Genomic DNA, 26,674 nt, shown 5'->3' on the forward strand with positions numbered 1-26,674 from the left:
TCGGGGATACCACGCAGCACAGGGAACAGTGAGAGGACCCCTTGACTGGAAAGGAACTGATGACTTTAATGGATCCTGCTGGTCTGCAGCCGTGGCCTTCCTCAGGCTATTTCTCAGGGGGGCAAATTGCCTGCAACTGCTCATTGGTGGTTTTCATTTTATTCCACACCTTGCGGTAGCCTTTTAAGGACATCTGCAAAAAGGAAAAAGGGGGTGGGGTGGGGAGAAGGTCATTTGGGGAAAAGCAATTGTGATTTTTCCAGAACACAACCCGCATCTAGCCCTGCAAGGCTGCAGGGGGTATGTGTGGGCAATTTGAGGCTGCAAGACTCTTCCAAGAGTTTGTTTCTGTCGGTGAAGGAAGAGGCTGCAGGTTCCTGTGGGGCTGATTCTTGACTCCAAATCTGATGGGCCCAAGTTTGGATACTAATTCACTCCCTGCCACCAAGTGGCCATGGCAAGGGCAAGAGAAAGTCCTGGGAGAAAAGGAGCCTGGGTCTAGACAGGAAAAACCAGGCTTCCAAAGTGACCTGCCTGGGTTTCTGAGCTACCCTGCTAATGTCTTCAGTGTCCTCCGTATGCAACCCGGCCTGTGGCAGACCTGGTGCCTTCCCTTCTTTTTGTCTGACCCTTTGCACCTTTCTCATTTTCTCTTCCACGCTCACAAGGGGCTAGGGTGCTCTGAGCACACTGTACCATACGGAAAGCCTGTGGGGTTACTAAGGATGAAAGACCCATGGCAACTATGTAAATGCATGGAATCGGGTTCTGATATTAAAAATCCATTATCTCATTTTTTTAAAAACTGGCTTCTCCATGTATAAAGTAGCAATGACTAAATCACCAATGGTGGGGGAAGTGATACAGAAACTTCCAGAATTCATTAAGAAAACAAGCAACTAAAAACACAATTACTACCGACTCTCCTCCTGATCACTTGAAAAGACCCTGTCCCTAACACTGAAAAGGCAACTTTAAAAAAAGAAAGAAAGAAAGGGCATCCAAGGGCATCCTTCATTTTCCTATAAGACTTGAAGGGACTGCTGAGATTTCTCTTAGACATTACATGTCCAAACATTGGGATTCTTAGCTTGAAAAACAAAACCCTAGACAAGAATGTGAAGGACATGAAAAGACTGCCTGTCTTGGGGGTTCTCTGGGACTTACCTCAGCAATCTCCACTTTCCTTTCCCACATCTTGATGGTCTTCTCCAGTTCCCCATTGAAGATCTTCTCCCGCACATACACCATCACCTGGGGCGAGCGGAACTCAGCCAGCTGTTTGCGGAGCTTTTTGTTCAAAGCCTCAGCCTTGGCCCGGTCCTGGGTTGGGAAGGACCCATTAAACCAGGGATCCTGGCAGTTCTGGCTTACTGGACTTACTGATCCTGACATCTCTCCCCACTTTCAATGGAGTTCTCAAAATCATGTTGAAATTTTCAAAGAAGTGGAGAGAATCATAAGGTTCTGATGATGATTTTTTTTAACAAATGATGATGTTTTCATTCAGTTCAGAAACACAAAGTGCAGTCTAAAAGAGAATTTTTCCCTTCCATCTTTCCTTTATTGAGGAATTTGTTTTCCCTGTTGTGATTTCTTAGGTTTGGTGGTTTCTGGGGAAAAACTATGTACTTAAGCACACTTTGATTTGATCAATCTCAACTCACTTTCCTTTTTGTAAAATGTACGTAACATAGAATTTCCCATTTTGAACACTTTTGAGTGTGTAGTTCTGTGGCATTCAGTATATTCACAGTATTGTACGAGCTTTACCACCCTTCATCTCCACAATTTTCTTCATCTTCCAAAACTAAACCCCTGTACTCATGAAACACGGACTCTCCAGGACCCCTTTCCCTAAGCCCTGACAACCACTCATCTACTTTCTGTCTCTATCAATTTCATTCTTCAAGAATCTCATATAAGTGGAACCAGACAATACTTGTGCTTTTGTGACTGGCTTATTTCACTCAATATAATGTCATCAGTGTTTATCTATGTTACAGGATATGCAGAATTTCCTTCCTATTTAGGCTGAATTTTATCCCTGTTGTACGTATATGCTACATTTTGCTCCTCCATTCAACTGCCAGTGAACACTTGGGTTCTACCCCTTGGCTACCATGAATAGTGCTGCTGGGAACATGGGTGTATAAATATCTCTTCCAGCTCAGGCTTTCAGTTCTCTTAGGTATGTACCTAGAAGTAGAATTGCCGGGTCAATAGTTAGTCAATTTTTTGAGGAATATCTTTTTTAGTTAGTTGTTTTTTTTTTTAAAGACATTATTTATTTATTTGACAGAGATCACAAGTAGGCAGAGAGGCAGGCGGTGGCGGGGGGGGGGGGGGAGCAGGCTCCCTGCTGAGCAGAGCGCCCGATGCGGGGCTCAATCCCAGGACTCCGGGATCATGACCTGAGCCGAAGACAGTGGCCTTAACCCACTGAGCCAGCTGAGTGCCCCTTTAGTGTTTTTTTTTTAAGATTATATTTATTTATTTGACAGAGAGACACAGTGAGAGAGGGAACATAAGCAGAGGGAGTGGGAGAGGGAGACGCAGGCCTCCCACTGAGCAGAGAGCCCCACGCGGGGCTCAATTCCAGGACCCTGGTATCATGACCTGAGCCGAAGGCAGACAATGACTGAGCCACCCAGACGTCCCTTAAGTTTTATTTTTAAAATTATCATATAGTAAATTAACTAGTCTTTTCCTTTCAGTGGTTTTTTTTGAACTAGCGGTGTCCTGCCTTTCTTTTTGGTTTAAATATTTATTTATTTTTGGGAGAGAGTGAGTTCTGGAACAGTAGGGAAAGAGGGAGAGAGAGAGAGAGAGACTCCAGCAGATTCCCCACTGAGCACAGAGCTTGTCACTGGGCACGCTCTCGAGACCCTGAGATCACAACCTGAGCTAAAACCAAGAGTGGGATGCTTAACTGACTCAGCCACCCAGGCACCCCTTATTTTTTATTTTAACAATTGTTTTGAATAGGCAATAAAAGTATACAGTGACAATCTTCCATCCCAACCTGTCTCTGGCTGCACAGTTCTTCCCAGAGGCATGCACTATTTTTAGGTTTTTCATATTCTTCTAGAAATCTATACTCATATAAACCTATTTATTTTACCTTTTTTTGTCCAAAGAGTAGCCAATGCTTTCAGTTTTACCCCCTCCAACTTTTTTTTTTCACTCAATAAATACCAGCAGAGCTGTATCCACACATTAAAAAACTCATTCTTGGGACGTCTGGGTGGCTCAGTGTGTTAAGCCTCTGCCTTCTGCTCGGGTCATGATCTCTCAGGGTCCTGGGATGCAGCACCGTGTTGGGCTCTCTGCTCAGAGGGAAGCCTGCTTCCTCCTCTCTCTCTCTGCCTGCCTCTCTGCATACTTGTGATCTCTCTCTGTCAAATAAATAAAATCTTTTAAATTAAAAAAAAAAAACCATTCTTTTTAACAGCTGCATCATTTTCCATTGTGTAGATGTATCCTGATTTAACATGTCCTAACAACAGTTACTCAGCTCCTCAATCCCCTGCTAGTACAATAAACAATCCTGTGATTACTAATCTTCTAGGTGGAGGTCATACTGTAAATATGCAAGTACATCAAGTACATCAGGAGGATGAACTACTGCAAGTGAAATTGCCTGCTCAAAGACACTGGTTCTCAACTGCGGGGTGAGGGAGGAGGCAGTTTTGCTCCCAGGAGACATGGCAATGTCTGGAGACTTTCTCTGCTGTCAGAACTACGGGGGTGCCACTGACACCTAATAGGTAGAGGCCAGGGATGTCACTAAACTTCCTAGAGGGCACAGGACAGTTCCCCACAACACGGAATTAGCTGACCCAAAATGCCGATGGTGCCTAGGCCCTGCCACGAGCATATAAGTATGTTTGGTACGGAATACTAAAGGGCCTTCTCTGACCATAAGCCAATTCCACCTATGCAGTGATGCCTGAGGCTGCCTGTGTTTTTGCCCATTCTCTCAACAGTCTTACCAATTTTTTTTTACCATTCCTAATCTAGGAGATGGGGAAGTGGTCTCTCGTTACGATTTTATTCTCTATTATCAGTGAAGTAGAATATTTTTCATAAGTTTGAGACTTTCTGGCTTTTCTGTAAACTTTATAAATCATTTACCCATTTTGTCTATTTTTTGGTTAGATTTTTCTTATTAATTTGTAAAAGATACTTGTTTTAAGAAAATTCACTCCTGGGCACCTGGGTGGCTCAGTGGGTGAAGCCTCTGCCTTTGGCTCAGGTCATGATCTCAGGGTCCTGGGATGGAGTCCCGCATCAAGGTCTTTGCTCGGCAGGAAGCCTGCTTCCTCCTCTCTCTCTCTGCCTGCCTTTCTGCCTACTTGTGATTTCTCTGTGTCAAATAAATAAAAGAAAAGAAAAGAAAAAGAAAAAGAAAAAGAAAAAGAAAATTCACTCCCAGTGGTTTTGGGCAACACATTTTTCCAGTTATTCACTTTTTGTCTTCATATATGATAGGTTTTGCTGTGCACAAAAACTTTGCTTTTATAGAACTGACTTTATATACCGATTTCATGGTTTCTGGATTTTATAGTTCAAAAGCCCTCCCCAACCCAAGATTATAATAAAAATGTTCCACTATTAAGTTTAGGACTTTAATGGGTTTTTATCATTTATATTTAAATCTCTGATACATCTGGATTAATTTCACCATAACATATATAGCTCCAACTTTGTTTTTTCCTAAATGACTATCTAGTCATCCCGGATCATTTATTGAATAATCTGGATGTGCCCCACTGCAATACCTTTACCATAAACTAAATGCACCTATATCAAAATTTTATCAGATACCTGATCATATACATGACATATACGAGATCTGTACTGGGGCTTATCATAGGACTTCTATTTTTTTCTCTGAACTTCCAGTCTGTTCATGAGCTTGTTTTAAATACTGTAACTTTGTATCATGTTTCAGTATCTGGAAGGGCTAGTCCACTCATCTACTTAAGAATTTGGGGGATATTTTTATTTTTCCAAAATAACTTTTGAACCAATTTAAGTCCTTAAAAAAACAACTTTGTTATTTTAATTGGAATACCATGATTTTGCACCTCAGCTTAAACAGACCTAACACTTTTATGCTGGTGAATCTTCCTGGCCTGGCACTGTCTTCTCATTCTTTGCTTCACAAGGTACAGTCTACGGTACTGGCATCACTTGGGAACTGGAGAAAATGATGACTCTTGTGCCCATCCAATCAGAAGCTGCATATTAACAAGATCCCCAGATGTCTGGTTTGCTCCTTCTAGTCTGAGAAGGACTGCTTTAAATCACTCTGGAGCAAACCAATAAAATTATTTTTAGTTAACATCAGAATGCAATAAAAACTTGTCAAGAAGGATTCAGTGAATATCTGCCATGTCTAGCATAGATATATTCCTGTAGTGAGATCTAAACATGAACCTGGAACCTCACATCTTGTGAGGAAAAAGATGAAAGAATACTTAAGATAAAAATAATGAAGGAACAAGAATCAAGGCATTAAAAAAAGGTTACACAGAAACACCTGGATGGCTCAGCCGGCTAAGCCGTCTGCCTTCAGCTCAGGTTGTGATCCCAGGGTTCCAGGATTGAGTCCCGCATAGGGCTCCTTGCTCAGTAGAGAATCTGCTTCTCTCTCTCTCTCCCCCTCACCCCCCCACCACACTTGTGGTTTCTCTCTCCCAAATAAATAAATAAAATCTTTTAAAAAAAATAAGTTTTACAGCTTTGAGGGATGTGCTAATACCAGGAACTGTGATCCCTACCCAGCACTCCACTTGTAGAATAGGGCTGTTACAGCAAGACAGGTGGACCACTGTTCCCATCCTGAGATCCACTGCAACAGTACAGAAATTTTGCTCAAGGGGAGAGGCTATAAAACAGAGAGCTCTAGAATGCTGCCTGGAAGGACTGACTTTTTTTGGAAGATAGTGTGGGGAGTTCATGCCCAAGAAGTTTGTGGAAAACAATGGAGAACTTTGGGGTGAGCAATTAAGAGGCAGATGGAAGTTCCATGATATTAGCAGCAACAGGCAAAACAGTAGACCAGCTAGATGTTTAACAGAACCAGGAAAAGAGACCATTAAGAGACCAAAACAACAGACCAGCTAGATGTTTAACAGACCAGAGAAAGAATCATTAAGAGATCATAATTCTACAGTATCAGTAGCAATAGGCAAAACAGAGGACCAGCTAGATAATTAACAGAACCAGAGAAAGAGACCATTGGGGTTGGAGCAAACCTTGAAGACTGCCAAAAAGGTCCCTGAAAAGGGGCATGACTTTGATTAGATCAGAATGTGCTGCAGTTAATGTCCCAGGGTGTTGCTGAAAGCAACAGAGCAAACAGTAATTAATGAAGGCTAACAGCTGGGTATGATACCAATAGAACTAGACCAGCAAGAAGCTTCACAGGAGGATGAAGGAGAGTCGAAGAGAACTCAGCAGAAACGCCAATCATTCCTGGTTGTCAGGGACACTATCTATGACCAAGGCCACCCCCACTAAGGAGCAACACCAGAGGCTACCAACAGCAGGAGAAAGAGACTTTACTAAATTAATCCAGCCAAATCACTAAATAAGCAAGTGGTGGGTGGAATTAGTATCCAGCATTGCTATATTATCTAAAATGTCGAGTTTTCAACAAAAATTACAAGATAGACAAAGCAACAGGAAAGTGTGACCCACACAGGAAAAAAAGGAAGCAACATAAACTACCTCAGAGGGAGTCCAGATGGTGGACTTAGCAAAGGTCAAAGCAGTTATTATAAATATGTTCAAAGAACCAAGGTGACCATTTTTAAAGAATTAAAGGAGCATATGACAATAATGTTTCATCAAATAGAAAATATCTATAAAGAGAAATTTTTAAAAAAACAAATGGAAAATATGGAGTATTTTCAATACAATAACTGAAATGAAAAATTCACAGAAGGAGCTCAGAGATTTAAGTCAGCAGAACAATTAGTAAACTTGAAGGTAGACCGATAGAGATCATGCAATATGGAAAACACAGAGGAAAAAGAAAAATTCAGTCTCAGAGAAATGTGTAGAACACTACTAAGTGTGCCAACATTCATGTAATGAAAACAGGAGAGGAGAAAGACAAAGGAAATATATTCAAGGAAATAATGGTTGAAAACTTCCAAAATCTGATGAAAAATATTGTTTTGATGAAAAATATTAAACCACATATTCAAGAAGCTCAAAAAACTCTGAGTATGAAACTGGAAATAAATCCACACCTAGACACATCAGACCCAAAATGCTGAATGACAGGCAAAGAGAAAACACTGAAAGCAGTGAGAAAACAATTCGTTACATTCAAGGGAAACCAAATAAGAGTAATAGCTGACTTCTCATCAGAAACAATGGAGGCCAGAAGCAGTGGGATGGCATATTCTAAGGGTTCAATGAAAAAAAAAAAAAAAAAAAAAAAGACCCTGTCAAACAAGAATCTTATATCCAGCAAAACTATCATAAGTGAAAGCAAACAATGAGCACACTCAGATTTTGGTTTCCAATGTTATTCTCAAATTAAAGGAACCAGGACTCCTTGGAGAAATGGCTAATTCTAGGGCTGGAGCGGGAAATATAGGAAATGAGTCACAAGCATTTTCTAGTGCCAGAAAAGAAAAAGTGTTCACACACACAAAAAATGGAGGTATGCTGAATGGACACAGAAGCCAACTGAAAGAGTTTCCAAAGTCCAAGGTAAAACAATGTGAGTAATAAAATATTAGATTATAACACAACATATAAAATTAATATCCATGCTCACTTCAATAGCACATATACTAAAATTAATATCCAAGAATTGATACTTATATAAATAAAAGATTAAAAATAAATGGAAAATAGACAAATGTCCCAGGTAGAATTCCAAATAGTTTATAAGTTTCCACTTCTTAAGTGTTGGCTGCACATGGTAACATCCTTCCAAAAAGCTGTGTCTGAAAATTGGAGGAAAGAGTAACTGTATGATGGAGAAACCCTTTTAATATTACATCAGGCAGGGCGCCTGGGTGGCTCAGTGGGTTAAGCCTCTGCCTTCGGCTCAGGTCATGATCTCAGGGTCCTGGGATCGAGTCCCGCATCGGGCTCTCTGCTCAGCAGGGAGCCTGCTTCCTCCTCTCTCTCTCTCTGCCTGCCTCTCTGCCTACTTGTGATGTCTCTCAAATAAATAAAATAAAAAATCTTTTAAAAAAATATTACATCAGGCAGGTGATCAAGGTTAACATCAGCAATGGTAAGTCATGCTGAGAGTATGCTCCCTTGATAAAATATGAAAATGGCACTTCACCTCTACAGTCTTCCTCCTGAAAACCATTTAACCTCAATCTAATCCCAGGAAAGATAGCAGACAAATCCTTCACAAATACTTGACCACTTCACAAAACTGTCAAGGTCATCAACAACAAAAAGTAAAGCCTATTACAGCCAAGAAAAACCTAAGAAGATGTGAAACTGAATGTAGTATGTTACCCTGGATGGGATCCTAGTACAGAAAAGGACATCAGGTAAAAACCAAGTCGATATGAATAATATTATAACATTATAACATAAATATTTTTATATTTATATGTTATAAATTATAAATATTAATCATATATAAAATCACAAGACATAAATATTGGTTAGTCAATTTTAATATTCCACTGTAAGGTGTTCACAATGGGGGAAAATGGGTGTGAGATTTGGGGAACTCTGTACTCTCCACAATTTTCTAAAACAATTACAAAATAAACTTTATTTTTTTAAGTGAAGAATAAAGACATTCCCAGATAAACACACACATACAGAATTAGTTGCCAAGCAGACCTGCCTTATAAGACATACTAAAGGAAGACATTCAGGCTGAAAACTAGTGAAAGTAGCTTAAGCTAAAGTAACTTAAAATCATGTGAAAACAAATAGCACAAGTAAAGGTAATTAGGTAAGTACATAAAGGACAGTAAAATTGTATATTCTCCTTCTCTTAACTGATTGAAAAAGCAATTCATAAAGCAATATGTGTATAATTCTATCATGGACCTGTGACACATAAAAACAATATATTTGACACAGCAAAAAGGAGGCAAGGTAAAACAAAGCTATATTTGAGTGAGGAAATAACATCAGATGGTAATTCGAATTCAGAGGAAGAAATGAAGAGAACCACACAATGGTAAAGACAAAGGCTAATATAACAAACACTATGAACATACTTCATCTCTGACGCACCTGGGCAGCTCAGTCATTTGAGCGTCCAACTCTTGATCTCAGCTCAGGTCTTTATCTCAGGGTCATGAGTTCAAGCCCTGCATTGGGCTCCACACTGAGTGTGGATCCTACTTAAAACCAAACCCACATACTCATTTCCTTTCTTCTCTCAGCTTCTGGATCCCTTCCTCACATTCACAAGATTAACTCAAAATGCATCATAAACCTAAACATAAAATCTGTAAAACTTGTAACCAAAGACACAGGACTGAATCTTCATGATATTAAGTTATGGTTTCTTAGATACAACACCAAAAGCTCCAGTGCAAAAGAAAAAATAGATAAACTGGGGCTCACCCCAAAGTTAGAAACTATAAATAGCATCTTAAAGAAAGTGAGAAGGAAACCAACAGAATGGGAGAAAATATTTGCAAATCATATACCCAAAAAGTATTTGAATCCAGAATATATAAAGAATTCTTACAACTCAATTATGAAAAGACAAACAACTCAATTAAAGACTTACTCAGGGGCTAAGGGTTTGAATAAACATAGTTTGAATAAACATTCAAACTAAGGGTTTGAATAAACATTTATCAAAAAAAAAAACACACGTGGCCAATAAGAAAATGAAGGGATATTCAATGTCATTAGTCATTTGGGAAATTCAGATCAAAACCACAGTGAGTATGTCACTTCATACCCACTAGGACAGCCACTAAAAAGCAGGCAAATAAACCCCCAAAATAACAAGTGTTGGTAAAGATGTACAGAAATCAGAACCCTCACAGGTTGGTGGGAATGTAGAATGTGCAGCCACTTTCACACACAGTTCTGCATTTTCTCTAAATGTTAACCACACCATCACCACATATGATCCACAATTCCACTTTTAGCTGTATGTCCAAAAGAAAAGAAAACATACATTTACACAGAAACTTGTATGTGAATGTTCACAGCAGCTTTATTCATTAGATCCTAAAAGAACCCATGGGAAACAACCGCCTCAACTGATGAATGGCTAAACTAAGGTCTACCCACACAAGGAAATACGATTCAGCCATGAAAAGAAACAAAGTCTTGACACATACTACAGCAGAGATCTTGAAAATATTGTTAAAGAAGCCAGTGAAAGACCACAGACTGTATGATCCCTTTTACTTTTTTTTTTTTTTAAGATTTATTTATTTATTTATTTGACAGACAGATCACAAGTAGGGAGAGGCAGGCAAAGAGAGAGGAAGGGAAGCAGTCTCCCTGCTGAGCAGAGAGCCCGATGTGGGGCTCCATCCTAGGACCCTGGGATCATGACCTGAGCTGAAGGCATAGGCTTTAACCCACTGAGCCACCCAGGCACCCTGTATGATCCCTTTTAAACAAAATGTCCAGAACAGGCACATTCAGAGGGACAGAAAGTGAATTAGTGGTCATGGAGCTGAAGGTTGGGAGTAAGATGAGGTGGTAAACAAGGATTTCTTGAAGGTACAGGGTTTCTTTCTAGGGTGACAAATATTTTCTAAAATATTGTTCTGATGGTTACATCATTCTGGGGATATACTAGAAATCATTAAAATGTGTACTTTAAATGGGAGAATAATATGGTATATGAGTTATAACCCAACAAAGCTGTTTAAAAAAAAAGTTCACAAGAAAACTAAAATATACTAACAAGTAACTGCCAGGCTTTTAAAAACTGATGTTATATTTTACTTGTAATCTAATAAGTGTCCACCCAAAAAAATACCACAGAAATCCTGCATGGGGAGAGCACACAGACTTTTGCTTTACTTTTATTCCTGGCTACTCTGTACCGAGACCCACTTCTTTGCATGTGTCGGTTCTCCACTGAGGATAGGACTTGGATGCCATGACAAAACTGAGTCATATGTAGTCATCCTGTGGCTTTTCAGTTATTGTGGACAGGTCTGGGGCCACGCACGCTGCTGGGGACACTTACACTCATTCAAGACAAGGCCAACAACAGCTGTACTAATGGCTTGGTACATTGGAGGCTGACAAAGCATCACCATCCTGGTCCTCACAGGTCACCACAAGGCCTGTGACATCTCTTTCACATGTGCGGAAACCGAGGCCTGTCTCATTAAAAGGCCTGTTCAAAGCCAGAACCTGGCAACACCAAAGCTTACACTCTTGCCCTCATCTTTCTAAAAAAGTCCTCTTGAGTCACATCCTTCATGTTCTTAGCTTGGTGAAATTCAAATGTACGTGCTCAGCAAAATACTGAGAGCACAAAATCACAATGGAAATGTAAGGAGCTCAGATAATGCCACCTGTCTGTCCACACAGTGACCATAGGCCCTGGAGTAGGCTCAGGACAGAGGTCCCAGGTCTGTCATCCCAGTAACCACCGTACTGAGTGAAAATTACATGTTTAAAGAAAAACCTCCCTCTTGTACATAGAACACTGTATTTTGGCATATGCACTTTTTCTTATACCAGTTAGATGATTACACTAATTACAGGCCTTTTTGTGATGCTGTATACATGACACCTTGAGTATGGTACTTTATGGGTTCCATCGGGTTATAAGAAGGTTATTCTTGAGGGTTATTTGGGCTCTACATGATTTCTAAGTGGTTTGGTCATTTCCACATGATTTCTGACTCTAGACCCTAACCCAGCAGTAAAATTCTACTGGACTATGAGTCTCCAGGTACCACTTCCTCTCCAGCGGCCCAGACATATTTGACTTTTATGGTCTAGGCTTTTCTAGACAAAAACCAAGGTAGCTTGGGTCTTGGTGTACGTTGGCTCAAGTGCTTATAGACAGAAGGAGACAAACACCAGAAATAGCACATTTTACCCTCTCCTACCTGTTCTACTTGTAGGGTTTCTCTTTCAATTTTTTCAAGTAACTCATTTGTCAGCGAGATCTCCTTATCCAGACTGATGGACATTTCCATTGCCTGGTGTAGCTTGCTCTGAAATATAACAACAAGCAAGTCTTGAGCAAAGATGATCACTCAGAACTACAGGAAGGATAGACAGTTCTTCATTAAGCAGGATGACAGCAAGGCCATCCAGGAACCCAAGCCTGCCCTTCTCAGAATCCTGGTGCCTACTGGGAAGTAAAGACCCGCAGAGTGGCTGGACACACCAGGACCCAAACTCTCCCCTACCATTTGCTAAAAAAATACTTTGGGCCAGTCCCAGAACCTCTCTACACTTGGGCTGGTCACCTCACAGGGCTGTGGAGAGGCTCAAGGGAGAAAATCGTGGTAAAGTGCCGAGCAGAGAGCCCCTGGCACATGGAGAACACTCATGCAAGTGGCTGCCATTATGACATGAAGAGAGAGGAAACACTCCCCGTAGCTAGGTGCTACTGGCATCCCACTTTACAGGCAAAAGAACTCACTCTTTGGTGAGTGAAAACAATTTGCCCAGGGTCATAGGGATAAGAGGTTAAGCAGGGCTTGAACCTGGGCAATCTGAGTCCAGGGCCCGCGGGCTCCACCACCACTGACCCTGAAGGGCTCCTGCCCGAACTGGCCCATAGCTGCCCCCCACGTCACTTGCCGCTGTCCTTCACCAGCTCCCCCCAGGCCCCTGCTTTTCAGATTTGCCCCCTTCGCTGCACCTTTGTCTCCCAGCAGGGAACGGTGAGCCTGGGGGAGTTGGCACATGCTCTGCTGGGCTGAAGAGCCAGTGACAGAAGCCAGTGACTCTGGGGGGATCGCTCCAAGGACTCTGAAATGCAGTCACCCTTCCCTAGGCACTGATCAGCATGACAGCCTAGGCCCTGCCAGCCAGATGTCGGCTTACCACCTAGACGGAGGCACCCTAGGCCATGTAAAGCCGCCACTGTGCCTGGCACTGAGAATGTGAGGACAGCGGTGGGGGCTTCCCTGGGGGAAAGGGTACTGGAAAGGTTGCTGAAAGGCTGTCGAACATGTCTAGTAAGAGGTGTGGCGGCGGGGAAGCCAAGCTAAGGAAAAGCCTGGGGCGGGGGGGCGTGCTGGCACAATATGTCCAGGGTATAAAATCCTAGACCTAGCAGAAAAGCCTGGAGCCACCTTCCTGGGGACCTCAAGGCACTGAGGCCACCGCCCCCCATTCCTCTTCTCACCAATCCTCCCTTCTTTAAGGTTCACAGTCTGCTCCCCATCCTGTACGACAGGCTCTGCTTAGGAAAGTGCTCTGGGTTAGGACACCAGACCGAGAGCGTGGGCTGTGGGAAGGGGAGGCAGCACAGGACTCCACTACAAACCAGAAAGTTGGTGGGAGGAAAAGAGAGCAGAGGGACATTGCAGAGAGCGGGAACAGGAAAGAATGGATTTATTTGCAAGGCCTACTGCAAGGCAGCTCCTGACTCTGAAGGTGTGAGGCGAGCTATTTGTGATTCTGAGCAGAATGTCGGCCACTTGAGGTGGCTACTTCCAAAAAGGCACTTTAGCTTTCTCTTGCTGTGTAACAAATTACCACGAATTTTGTGCCATAAAGCAACACCCATTGTTTTTCTCAGTTTCTACAGGTCAGAAGCCCAGCACAGTGTGGCTGGAGTCTCTGCCCAGGTAAGGTCCCCTGGGGCTGCAGTCAGGATGTTAGCCAGGCTGGTTTTCCTCTGGAGCTGGGGTCCTCTCCCAAGCTCATAGACTGTTGGCAAAAAACATTTCCTCTAAGTTATAAGCCTGACATCTCTGTTTCTTTCTAATCGTGAGCAGGAGGTGGCCCTCTGCTCTTTGAAATCCCTTCAAGCTAGCAGTGGAGAACTTCTTGCCTAGAGAATTTCCTGACTTCCTCTTCCAGACAAAACTGTCTCTTCAAAGGGCTCATGTGATTAGGTCAGGCCCATCCAATAATCGCCCTATTTTAACGTCAACTATGGCATATCATATTCATAATCACAGAACAGAACAGAACCGGATAGTAGAACCCATCATACCCATAGCCTTGCAGATTGTCCTGGGTATATACAGTAGGTGGAGAACTCTGGGAGACATCCTGGAATTCTATCTACCACAAGGCACTAGTTTACATGGGGATCACTAGTTTACAGTCAGTTAGGAATGACACATCGTGGCTGTCTTCACACGCTTACATTCTACCAGATTCCACCACGCAGGGCTCGACAGCATAAAGTTGGAGATAAAGGTGCCCCTTTGGCTGAAGCTCACACACCAAATTCACAAAGGAGACTATGTTTGTCTCCTTCATCTTACACCCTCAGCACTTAGCCCAGTGTCTGGCACTCTACACCTCCTTGTATGTTTGGTAATAGGTACTCTATATGTGCATTGCTAAAGTGAACACATTGGTAATACTTATTCTGCAAGCTTTTCCAAGGTCTGAGACGTGGGTGCTGATATTTATATGAAATTGGTCTTTCTTGCCACCCTCCCACCCCCTAAACACAACACACCTCATGCTAGTAGCTCATTTGACAATACTGGCTGAGGACGCTTTGGCTAGGCACTGTCCTCGGTACTAGGAACACAGCACAGACCAACATGAGCTCTATCCTGGTGGCAAGTCAGAAAAACCTGCCACTGACCCATGGTCCCTGTTGGAATCCCCACTCAAGTCCACGTGAGGCCTGACCCCAAACTCAACAGTTGTTCCACCTCTATTTCTCCCAAAAGACCTAAGAACTGACACACGGAAGAAATGAGTTTGCATCTCCCTCAAACCATCACTGCATCCACCGTAGCACTTCCGTAGGCATCTCCTCCCAAGCTCCACCATCTGCTTACCATTATTTGAAACAGGCCTACGGGCATGATGACCCCTGGGATTCTGGCTAGAGAAGCTCCCATTCCACCCACTGTGGCCTGGGTTGCTGCTGTGCGGGTATCACAATCTGTCCTCTGCGTTTAGATCTGCCCTAAAGAGCTCAGGCCCTGGACCTGGAAGTTTCATGTTATAAACCAGTAGCTCCACTCCAAAGCCCTGGCTTTTCTACACAAGACCAGACAGGCCCTGTGCTACTTAAGTTGATTCCACAGGATACAATCAAGATCCAATGTGGTATCGCCATGTACTACCCAGCTCTCCAGCCTATGAAAGCTCAAGTCATGGGGACTGGCTTTATCTTGAAGTAACAGCGATCAGATAAGCTAACTACTGATGAGTGGATGATCTGTTGCAGAGAGCTGACACATGAATTTCAAAATGCCAGCACAACATTGTCTATGTGCTTTATGCCAGAGAGAGGCATTGGCTTAGGTGGGACATGTACTGGACTAGGAGCCTGAGCCCTGTTGAACTTGTTGCTAGAAGCTGGCAATTACTCTCTCGTTGGACTTCAGGTTTTTCATTTTTAAAAGCAAAGTGCTGGACAAACATAATAATCTAATCTAAACACTTCCAAATTTACTTTTTTAAAATGATACTATGTGGGCCGAATGAAGACCACCTGTGAGTTACCTAAACCTGCAGTCACAACTGTCCTGCAGGCAGGAGGCCAGGATCAGCCACCTTGCTTGATAAAAGGCCAGAGTGCCAATATTTGGGCTTTGTGGGCCAAGAAGCAAAATCGAGGATACTTACATTAACAAAAGAAAAAAACAAATTTCCACATGTTTTATTGATGACATTCAAAATATAATCATTAAGTACATTTTGGAATACAGATCTACTAATGAGAAGAATGGAATTTCTGGGGCAGAAACCAATTTTGCTTAATTGGATTTCAAAGGTAGCATTCTCTATCAAATTGGTTACTAATACCCTTCTGGAAAAAACACAGCTCACAGGCCAGTGGCAGGATACACTGGCCCCAGTCAGCTGACTCCAACACTGCACGGTTCCTAGCAGGGTGGCTGGGCACTCATGGCTATGGACCCTGCTTAGTCATTAACAGTATCTCCCTCTCTCCCAAAAGGGTTCTGTGTGGATAAGGAATTATAATCTAGTTTTCTGATTTTTAACTAAGACAGTTTTCTTCTGGAAGGTTTTAAGCAGAGAAGTGCTTCTTACAGGCCTAAATTAAATGTGGTTAATTCTCAAAATGTGCAAGAAAATCATGAGGGCATTAAAAAAATAGATGCATGGCCCTTACCCCCTTATTCACCTGGTCAGGGCTAGACTAGGGTATTTGTATATTTAAAAAAAAAAAAAAAAGTTCTCTGGGTGGTTGCAGTGCACAGCTAGTGTTGTGGGAACATTCAGAGTATTTGAGAATGGCTTTGTCAAGAGAAATCGAGGAGCAACAGTAGACAAAAGGGCCCCAAGCCCTTGTGTAGCACCACAGTGGTGCATGGGAACTTCACTGTGGCTGGAAAGGTGGGTGTGGGAGGCCTCGGGGACCTGGGCATCAGGGCAGACCTTACTTTGTAAGTATTGAGGACTTGCAGGGTGTTTCCGGACGCCAACTTTAGCTGGATCAGTTCTTGATTCTTTGCTTCAATTGTCTCTAAAAACTGAGCATTCTCAATCTTCAGCTGCTGAAAATCAACCTCATGGAGAGCCTCACCCACCTCTTCCTTCTACAGCTCAGAAAGAAGAAAGAAATGATGTGAGGTTGTGACTTTGGAATCTGATTCACACCTTGCAGTTCTAGATGAGATTCTAAAAGTCAGTCATCATTCAGTCATTCAACAAACACGGGCTGGGGATCTGCTTGGTGCCAGGCGTGATACAAGGCACTGGAATGGAGATCTGAATAAATACAATGCTCCCTGGCCTCAAGGAGCACATATTCAACCAGGGTTCACAGACAGATCGCAGTGTGGTGTATTGGGAGGGGCAGAGGACATACGGAAGCTCCTCAGCCAGGCCAGAGAAGAATGGAAGACTGGGTCAGGGAAGGCTTCCCACAAGAGGTAGTGTCTAAACAGGGCTATAAAAGAAGAATAAGAAGGAGACCATATAAAAGTTATTTTTACCCCAGAAAACCGAGGACCAGCAGCCCATAAATTCCCTTTCTGTGATCATGTGACATCTCTGTACTATGGCTGTGTCAGTGTATTGGGTTCCCTCCCTGGCCTGGCCCGCCTTACCTGCCGCACCAGGTCTAGGCCATCTCATATGGGTAGTAGGCCAAGAGCCAAACCTGGGAACTGTTCCTCAGCCCCATGCTCCACCCATGCAATACTGCCTCCAAGGAGGCTTCTTTCTTGTCCCCTAAACCAACACAACCATTTCCTTAAGTCCCAGTAATGACCCATCCACCAACTCAAACACTCCTAAACCATTTCCACACCAGGAGACTCCCCCGCTGCGGCTCTGTGGTCGCTGCTGCCCATTGCCTCTGGCTAGCAGTTAGGGCATCCCGCTTTTCCTACCATCCCCACTCGCCACTAGTCTGAGCTCCTGTGGGCAGGACCACCTCAGGGTCAGCTTTGTGCAGCAATGGCTTTCAGGCTAAAAGTCACTCACCTCCTCCCTCTCTCACACTCAAACCCCCTCCTCAGGAGGCCTGAGCATGCACAAAGCCTGGAGTACCAGGAACTCTCTATCTGGAGGCAGCTCCTCTCTCCTTTCTTACACTAATCTCATAATCTCAAATCCTTCGATGACACAGCCCCTCTAGCTTTTGCTCTGCTGGGGACCTCCAGAGCAGCACGTTCTCTCCTCCCCACAGCTGCTGTGCACCTGCAGCCAGAAGCTGGTCCTCCTGAGTCCGCTTGGGCCCATCAATCCCAGGTCGTCTGATAGGCTCTCCGTTCCCCTTGGTCTCCAGCTCCCTCTCCTGTGTAAGCCCTAGGTTCCCCATTCTTTCCAGAGAGCAGCTCTCCTGGAGACACGGTGCTCCAAGTAGGCCTACTCAGACCAAGAGGAGCAAGCCCACTGCTTTCTTGGAGCGGGAGGGCTGTGGTTCTTTGGGTGCACCCCAGGGCACAGCATCGCCTTTATCAGGCACTCTACGGCTAAGCCACCTGGCACCTGCGCAGACATCCTGGGGCATCAAAGTGGAGGAGCTGACATCTGTCCTCAGTCACTTCGTGTTGTTGAAGCTGTCCCAGCCTGTCATCTTTCAGGATCCAAGTCAATAAGGCAGTAGTTCCAAGTGTGTTGATTTGCACAACTCTGTGTCATTGGCAGTGGCCACCTCTAATGCACAAGCTGTCGGTGCCCATATTCGAGTTAATTCAAGGGATAGAGCCATGCAATCACATTCGAGAGGCCCTGTGCCCCATCTGCTTACTGCCTTCCATCAGGAAGCTTTAGTCTGATGCACAGGTGACCAAAGCACCCTCAAAGTGTGCCATCCAGGCCACACTCACCAAAAGGGGTCAACAAGTACGCCATGAGTGTCTTTTAAATTCAAGCCAACTCTGTCTGTGGCTGTGCCGGCACCGTAACAGTAGGCGCTTCCTATCACCGCTGTGGCAAATTACGACACACTCGGTAGCTTACAACAAAAATCGATTATCTTACAGTTCACGAGGTCTGAAGTCCAAAATGGTTCTTGGGCCTAAACTCAAGGTGTTTTCGCAGAGATGCATTCTTTCCGGAGGAACTAGAGGAGAATCTGTTTGCTTGCCTTTCCCAGCTTCTAGAGGCTGCCTGTTCTCTCTTGTTCGTGATCCCTTCCTCTACCTTAAAGGTTCATCACTCTGATTTCTGTTTCCAGTATTCCATCTCTCTCGCCTGCCTCCTTTGGGATTATATTGGGCCCACACAGATAATCCAAAATAATCTCCCTTAGAGTCAAGGGAGATTATTTTTAAGATCATCTCAAGATCCTTGACTTAATCACCTTTGCAAAATCCTTTTGCCATGTGAAGCCACAGATTCACAGACTCCAGAGATTAGGACATGGACATCTTTGGGAACGCGTTGTTCTACCTTCCATGGTAACCTTAAGAAGGAAGACAGAGAGAGAGAGAGAGAGAGAGAAAGGAAGAAAGAGCCACATACCTGCCTCAATTGTAAAAGCATCTTTTTCCTCTGCACTTTGAGAGAAACATTTTTCAAACGTAATTTATCCTTCATATTATCCTAAAAAATACAAGTAAATTTTAATCCACTCCTCTTCATCCTCCCAGTTGGTTTGAAAAGTTGGTAGGGCTGGGGCTATAAACCAGACCTTGAGTCCTAACATTCAGTCACTTATTTTTAGGTCTTCTTGCGTTTACTGGAGCTCGTGTACACTTCACTCCTGACAGGGGCACCTGGGTGGCTCAGTCAGTTAAGAATCTGCCTGGGTTCAGGTCATGATCCCGGGGTCCTGGGACAGAACACCCTGTTGGGCTCCCCGCTCAGCAGGGAGTCTGCTTCTCCCTCTGCCTCTGCTCTCCCCCCCAACTTGTGTGGGCTCTCTCTTTCAAATAAATCTTAAAAAGAAAAAAAAAAAAAAGAAAAAACCCGAAAAACAAAAAACACTTCACTCATGACCAAGAAGCAGAAGTAACTTGGTCGGCTTTGTGCAAATTTTCTAGATGATTGGGGTATATAATTTGGATACAGGGGTCATTCCTGACAAAACAACCTTATGATTCTCCAATCTTTTATTCTCTTGGTAGTTTATATAATTTTTCATCACTTATACATTGTTAGGGCTAGTAACCCTACCTATGTCCAGGATCCAAAGCTCGACATGCTACAAAATCTTTGAAAGTGAAGGAACATTTTATGTCTCGTTTTTATAATAATGGAACTTAAAGAGCTTGAGATTTACCTGTCCCCCTCCCTGCAGTCACCTGGTTAGATAGGCTTGCCTCACTTTTTTCTAGGAAACGTATCAGATCTTGAAACAAATAGCAACAATAAAAAAGAAAAAAAAATCAGTCTGAGACACTATTAATATTCCCCCAGCCTGATTGGTTTCAGCCTTGATAAACGTGCCTTTTAAGACATACACTTTGGGGGATGCAATAAATCTGCATGTGGGGAGAGCATTTACGGCGGACCTAAATGGAGTGAGGCTGCTTCACGTGGATCATTTTTATGTCTTCATCCTCTGAATCTGTTCTCCCTTTCTAAGCTCCGGCCTCCTGCCAACTCACCCTCCGGCGGTTCATGTCCTCAATGTACTTCATCACTTTCTGAGTGGCCAAAATACTCCCTTTCTTCTTGGATATGGTTTTTAGGATATCTTTTTTAAAATCATACGCTGCTCTCTGAACTTCAGTCCATCGAATTTCAGCTTCCTCAATAATAGCCTGCAGGAGTCAGCATAAAGAAAGAACAGTTTCCAAAAATCCTCAGGGACAGTTCCCTCTGAGGAAACCTAAATTCTCAGGCTTTTTTGTGTTTAATACATAATGTTTCTTCTTAGCCTTAGAAATATATTGATAAGATACAAATTTGACTATGGGAATGTTACCATTAAAAAGCAGGCCTCGGGTCGCCTGGGTAGCTCAGTCAGCTGAATGTCTGCTTTTGCCTCAGGTCATGATCTCCAGATGCTGGGACCGAGCCCCATGGCATCAGGCTCCCTGCTTGTCGGGGAGTCTGCTTCTCCCTCTCCCTCTGCCCTTCCCCCACTGCTGGTACACTCTCTCTCTTTCAAACAAATAAACAAAAATTTTTAAAAGAAGCAGTCCTCAAAGAAAGGGGGGCATCCATAAGAAGGTGGTAAACAAATAAAAACAGGACCTCAGGTATCTCTATACATACACATTTCCGTATCTGAAATAATACTTATCCACTAAAAATTGTAACATTAATATATTATATAACGCTATATAATATTGTTATATAATAATATTATTATATATTATATACATTATACATTATACATTATATATTATATATAATAATATATTGTGTTATATAATATTATATATAACAATAATATTATAATATATAATATAATAGGATAGGATAGGATAGGATATAAAAAATATCTGGGGGCGCCTGGGTGGCTCAGTGGGTTAAAGCCTCTGCCTTCGGCTCAGGTCATGATCCCAGAACCCTGGGATCGAGCCCTGCATTGGGCTCTCTGCTCAGCAGAGAACCTGCTTCTCCCTCTCTCTCTGCCTGCTTTCCCTGCCTACTTGTGATCTCTCTCTCTCCCTGTCAAATAAATAAATAAAATCTTTTTTTAAAAAATCTGGAAGGGACGCCTGGGTGGTTCAGTTGGTTAAGCAGCTGCCTTCGGCTCAGGTCATGATCCCAGCGTCCTGGGATCGAGTCCCACATCGGGCTCCTTGCTCCGCGGGGAGCCTGCTTCTCCCTCTGACTCTGCCTTCCACTCTGTCTGCCTGTGCTCGTTCTCGCTCTCTCTCATAAATAAATAAAATCTTTAAAAAAAAAATCTGGAAAACATTACATCAAAACATTAGCCACGGGGCACCTGGGTGGCTCAGTGGGTTAAAGCCTCTGCCTTCGGCTCAGGTCATGATCCCAGGGTCCTGGGATGGAGCCCCGCATTGGGCTCTCTACTCAGCGGGGAGCCTGCTTCCTCCTCTCTCTCTGCCTGCCTCTCTGACTACTTGTGATCTCTCTGTCTCTTTCAAGTAAATAAATAAAATCTTTAAAAAAAAAACATTAGCCACATCCAGAGAGACGGATTACTAAGGAGACCAACAGTCTTAATATATTTATATACTTCAGAAAGTGGTATAAATGAATATATGTATTGACATGGAAAGACAGTAAGTGCAAAATACAATTTACAAAATAATATAATACTTTTTATAAATAAATTCACATATGTCCAGAAAATAATCTAAACTCTAGGAGATAAACACAAGTGTCAACACTAATTATCTCTAGGCGGATTCTGGATGTTTACAAATGCTCCTTTAGCTTACCTCTATATTCAAATTTTGCTACAACATAGAGATTGTCTTTAAATAAGGAAACACACACACACACACACACACACACACACATGCTATTTGAAAGAATAAAATGAAAAGCTAGCTGTAGCTGCAGAGCAGATCATCTCAGTCCCGACCTTGTCCCTGGGCACCAAGAAGCAAAAGCATCTTCCTTCACTGGCCAGCCTCTCCCCTCTCCCCGTGGTCTCCACATGCAGGAACTTCAATCCACCATAACTACCACTTTCAGCATGTCACTTGCTCTCCTGCTCAGCCATCCTTATCAGGGTCCTGCTTTCTAAGGCATCAAAGATAAACTCCCCTGCCTGGCTCTCAAGGTCTCACAGCCCCCAAAAAGCACACATTCATTCCCACTTCTACTTCTTGCTCATGTCATTCACCCGACCTAGGGTGCCCTTCTTTTCTTAAGCCTCTACTTTATTCCTCATCATTCTTCAAGACCACGCCAAGCCCTACGTATAGCCCCACCTCTTCAAAAAAGACTTCTCTGGCCACTCTAGCCCACATTAACAGGCATGTTTGGCAAGAGAGAGAAGGAGGGGGGAGGGCACAAAGAAAGGAGAGAGGGAGGAAAGGTTAGGTTTAAGTGGTACAGGTAATTCCATCAATAAAGACATGAGTCTACTGATCTGTCCCTCTGGAGGCAATGAGTGTGAGTCTGTGTGCTCATGTTCAGAAACAGAAACATTTAGAAACAGAACAGAAATATCTGTTCCTCATACAATAATGCTCCCTAATGCAAGCCAATAACTACATCCCATGGGAAACTGAACTAACACTGATGTTTCTTCTTTGGAGGAAAACTGACCTTTGTTGGTCTCCAAAAAGACATGGATCACGGTCATGCATGCTGCACACAGAGGGCGATTTAAAGGATTTTTCGCCCAACTCACTGACTTACACCTCAGATTCCATTTTCTCTATATTATTATTATATTATATTATTAGGAATTACCTAATAATTAGGTAATAATAGGTAATAATAATTACCTAATAATTGCCTAGAAAAAACCTAACATTTTTAAAGCACTTACGGTTATTATAGTTATTTTTTTCTTTTAAGAATCCATATCTTAGGGACATCTGGGTGGCTCAGTTGGTTAGGCATCTGCCTTTGGCTCAGGTCATGATCCCACGGTCCCAGAATTGAGGCGCTCTGCTCAGTGGAGAGCCTGTTTCTCCCTCTGCCCCCTCACTCACCCCCAGCCCATGCACTTTCTCTCAAATAAATAAAATCTTAAAAAAAAAAGAATCCATATCTTAGAGACATATACTAAAATATTTATAGATATAGATATATATTGAGGTATCACTTCATAATAGCCCAGTGACCTATCATGAGGGAGAAGTTGGGATATGGAGGAAACAAGGGTGGCCGTATGTTCATGATGCTGCATGTGGCTATTGAGTACACAGGGGTCCATTGTGCTAGCCTCTCTACATGTGTGCATTTTTGAAATTTTCCATTTAAAAAAGTTTAGGGGTGCCTGTGTGGCACGGTCGGTTAAATGTCTGACTCTTGGTTTCAGCTTAGGTCATGATCTCAGGGTCGTGAGATCGAGCCCCGTGTCAGACTCTGCACTTGGCACAGAGTCTGCTTGAGATTCTCTCTCTCCCTCTCCCTCTGCCCTTCCTCACTGCTCTCCCTCCCTCGCTCAAATAAATAAATAAATAAATAAAAGTTTAAAATTTGTTGTCTCCTCTAGCAGATGGGAAGTTCCTTAAAAGCAGTCCTTAAATTTGTCTTCTCCTACTTATATTTCTTTCAAAATAACAACAATATTAACATACTCCAGGTACTTCTCAATGAGGTGCAAGTGGGGAGCCCAGGTGGGATGGGCTATAGAGAAAATGGTATACCTCATGATGCTGTAGATCTCGTTCAGCATTTGCTCTCATGTGCCTTATTTCATCCTTCATGTCTTCCAGCTCCTTTTGTACAAGCTCACATTTTTGGTCACAACTGAGACCTATAACACGGTCCATACCCATGCGGGACTTGGACCTACGCCTGCCTCGTAACTGCAATACAAGAAGAACCAAGTCATTGTCAAGTAGGAATTGCTGCTCAAGGTAGGTGTCAAAATGACCACTCAGACCTGCTAGAAATTACTCTGAGTGACAGCCAGGGAGAACAAACTCAAAGTGAAAGGATTCAGGATATTAGGCCCAAGGTAATGTTTATTTCACCAGTCAGCCTAAGTCCTGGGTTAAAGAATTCAAAGGCCTATACTGGATAATGAACTGAAAATAAATAAGGGAATGTTTCTTGAGGGTGTGGAAGGACTATGAAACTGCTAAGGACTAGCATTCAGGTCAGTGTTAGGGGAAGCCCAGAGCTCAGTGCTTCCTAAACTGAAAACAGAAGAGAAATTGCATCTGGGGGCACAGTGATCAGCAAAAAAACCAGACATGATCCCTACATATTTAAGCCAAAGGTCACCAGCAGATGGCCCTAAGGAACGTATGGGCCTGAAGACATTGACCCTCAAAAGACAGATCAACATCCAGTTTTAAATTTTCAAAAATTAATTACCCACATTTGGAAATCAGGAGATTCCACCAAATAATCTAGATTTCCAGCTTCTGTCGAAAAATCAGCTGCTCTGGCAATACCAGTCCACCTGGTTGGACTTTCAGATGAGTGAGGAACCTTCCCATGCCCACAGCAGACCTACTTCACTTCTACATGTGGTTATCTGGGCCTTGTAAACATTGGAGTCCCCCAATTTAAGGGAATTATTTCAAGTAACCTCAGATATTTTGGGTAAGTCAGTCCACTAATAATTGAACCTGATTCCCTTCACGTTCACTTGAAAGAGAACCTTAGGAGGAAAGGAAGAATTAAAAGTAGAACAAGAAGGGGGTTCCTGGGTGGCTCAGTGGGTTAAAGCCTCTGCCTTCAGCTCAGTTCAGGATCCCAGGGTCCTGAGATCGAGCCCCGAGTCTGGCTCTCTGCTCAGCAGGGAGCCTGCTTCCTCCTCTCTCTCTCTGCCTGCCTCTCTGCCTACTTATGATCTCTGTCTGTCAAATAAATAAATAAAATCTTAAAAAAAAAAGTAGAACAGGTTGAAAATCATATGCCACTCAGCCTCAGAGGGCACACCAAAGGCAGATACACAAAAACCACTTGCATCTAAAGGAACAGAATAAAAGAATTCTTAGGTCGCTACAGTGTACCTGTGCAAATTCTGCTCCTGATATTTTAATTTCTGATAACCGTGGATGTCGCTGATCCCTGGGCTCCAGCTTATTGTAATATTTCTCAAACATCTCCGTCTCAGTTTTGAGAGCAGAGTTTCCATAACTGCAAGACAGAGGGTACCTGAATAAGTTCTATTAATATGACTTTAAACCCCAAATAACTAGTGTTTAACACTTAATAGCAATTACATACCTTCTGCAAAACATATAACCTCTTGATGCCTCAATTTCCTCTTTTGTATAATGGGAATAATAATAGTACCTATTATTCAGGGTTGCAATAAGGAATGCAAAGCCTTTAGAACAGTGCTATTTAAATATTTGATTTTTTAAAATGTCTAATGAGCCACAAAGTTGAAAGAACTAGGATTATATTGAAAATTGTTGCTGAGATGAAGCTACAAGTTCCACCTTCCAGTATCCTCTAAACCATTTGTGCAATTCCTTCTGAATTACTACATGCTTGAAGTTATTACCTAGGCCACAATCTTCGGATGTTTCCTTTGGTTTATGTGTTTTGGCTGTTCTTTCCAGCACCCGAGAGACGAAGAATCCACAAGAAGTGTATTATAAAGAGTATTATAAATGGTGGAAAAACTTGGAACAGACAGTTTTTAAACAAGTAGAGGTGACAACTAGAGTTCATCCTGCATAGGCTTGCCAAGATTTTGACCTTTTAAGCTTTTTCATGTATATAACATACAGGTTATGCATGTGTCTACTTATATCTATGAACAGTTTGGATATTTTCATATGATCCTGAATGAATTCCTGTAGCCTGAATTTTAAGATTAATGGACACAGGTTCAATGGAAAACCAGAGAAATCAAAACACCTTTTTAAATTTTATTTTATTTATTTATTTATTTATTTATTTATTTATTTATTTATTTTTACCCAGCATGTTATTTCTTTCTTTATTTATTTATTTATTTATTTATTTTTACCCAGCATGTCGACACTCCCAGTGTCCGCTGTGGAGTCGCCCCTGAGTTTAAATCCTGGCACCACCATTGACTAGGAAAGTGAGTTAACCTGTGTCTTGGTTCCTCACCCACTTTCTGGGGCTCCCGTGCTATTATAGAAGGTACTACGTGCAAAATAACTGGCACAAAACAAGTTTTCAAGAAATTGTGGCTATGAGGAATACCACGTCAGTTCTGCCCTAAACTAGGCATAGACGTACAGAAGTTACATCTATTCAGCTGCTAGAAGGGGGGTTGGCCGTGAGCCCAAGAAGTTGTACAATGGACCTCTGGGCCCCCAGAAGCCGGCCGGCCGTACCTGAGCTCTTCCACCAGCCCACACAGCTGGATAACAGGCAGCTCGTTTTCCTCCCCGCTCTGCAACTCGCTGACGGTGGTCTCAGAGTCCTCATCAGTCATCGCTCTGCCCAAGTGGCCCTTGCCAATGCTCAGAGAGGCCAAGAGCGCGCTGTGCTAGCTGCCAAGCGTCACGCGGGCTGCGACCTAGCTCTGCGTTGCCAGAGCGACCGGACGCGTGCGTGGGGGCGGGGCTCCCAGAGGCTCCGCCCGACGCCGCTCCGCCTTCCC

The 26,674-nt window shown here is 43.0% G+C and overlaps 1 protein-coding gene across 2 annotated transcripts; it reads right to left on the bottom strand.

Annotated features, from left to right (window-relative positions):
* Window positions 1-46: 46 nt before the first annotated feature.
* Window positions 47-26,614, bottom strand: CFAP263 (cilia and flagella associated protein 263). 2 transcript variants are annotated; one of them, XM_082712406.1, is made up of 9 exons: window positions 26,406-26,614; window positions 25,098-25,224; window positions 23,778-23,939; window positions 20,136-20,291; window positions 19,048-19,128; window positions 16,515-16,670; window positions 12,060-12,167; window positions 1,168-1,323; window positions 47-193 (listed from the first exon to the last, which is right to left on the bottom strand). In XM_082712406.1, exons 1-9 carry the CDS (start codon window positions 26,504-26,506, stop codon window positions 107-109), a joined length of 1,134 nt encoding a protein of 377 aa, XP_082568532.1. In that variant the 5' UTR covers window positions 26,507-26,614; the 3' UTR covers window positions 47-106. The 2 variants fall into 2 exon arrangements, with proteins under 2 accessions (XP_082568532.1, XP_082568533.1); XM_082712407.1 differs by lacking the exon at window positions 12,060-12,167 and having other exon boundaries at window positions 26,406-26,611.
* Window positions 26,615-26,674: the final 60 nt, after the last annotated feature.

Source organism: Mustela nivalis (genome assembly GCF_964662115.1).
Source record: "Mustela nivalis genome assembly, chromosome: 18".
Lineage (NCBI taxonomy): Eukaryota > Metazoa > Chordata > Mammalia > Carnivora > Mustelidae > Mustela > Mustela nivalis.

Excerpts from the sequence above, each read along its gene's own strand:
- CFAP263 (XM_082712406.1), bottom strand. The coding sequence starts at position 26,506 with ATGACTGATGAGGACTCTGAGACCACCGTCAGCGAGTTGCAGAGCGGG. Across the intron at positions 25,225-26,405 it reads GGGCTGGTGGAAGAGCTCAG|TTATGGAAACTCTGCTCTCA; the intron begins GTACGGCCGGCC and ends TCTGTCTTGCAG. Across the intron at positions 23,940-25,097 it reads CAGGAGCAGAATTTGCACAG|TTACGAGGCAGGCGTAGGTC; the intron begins GTACACTGTAGC and ends CTTGTATTGCAG.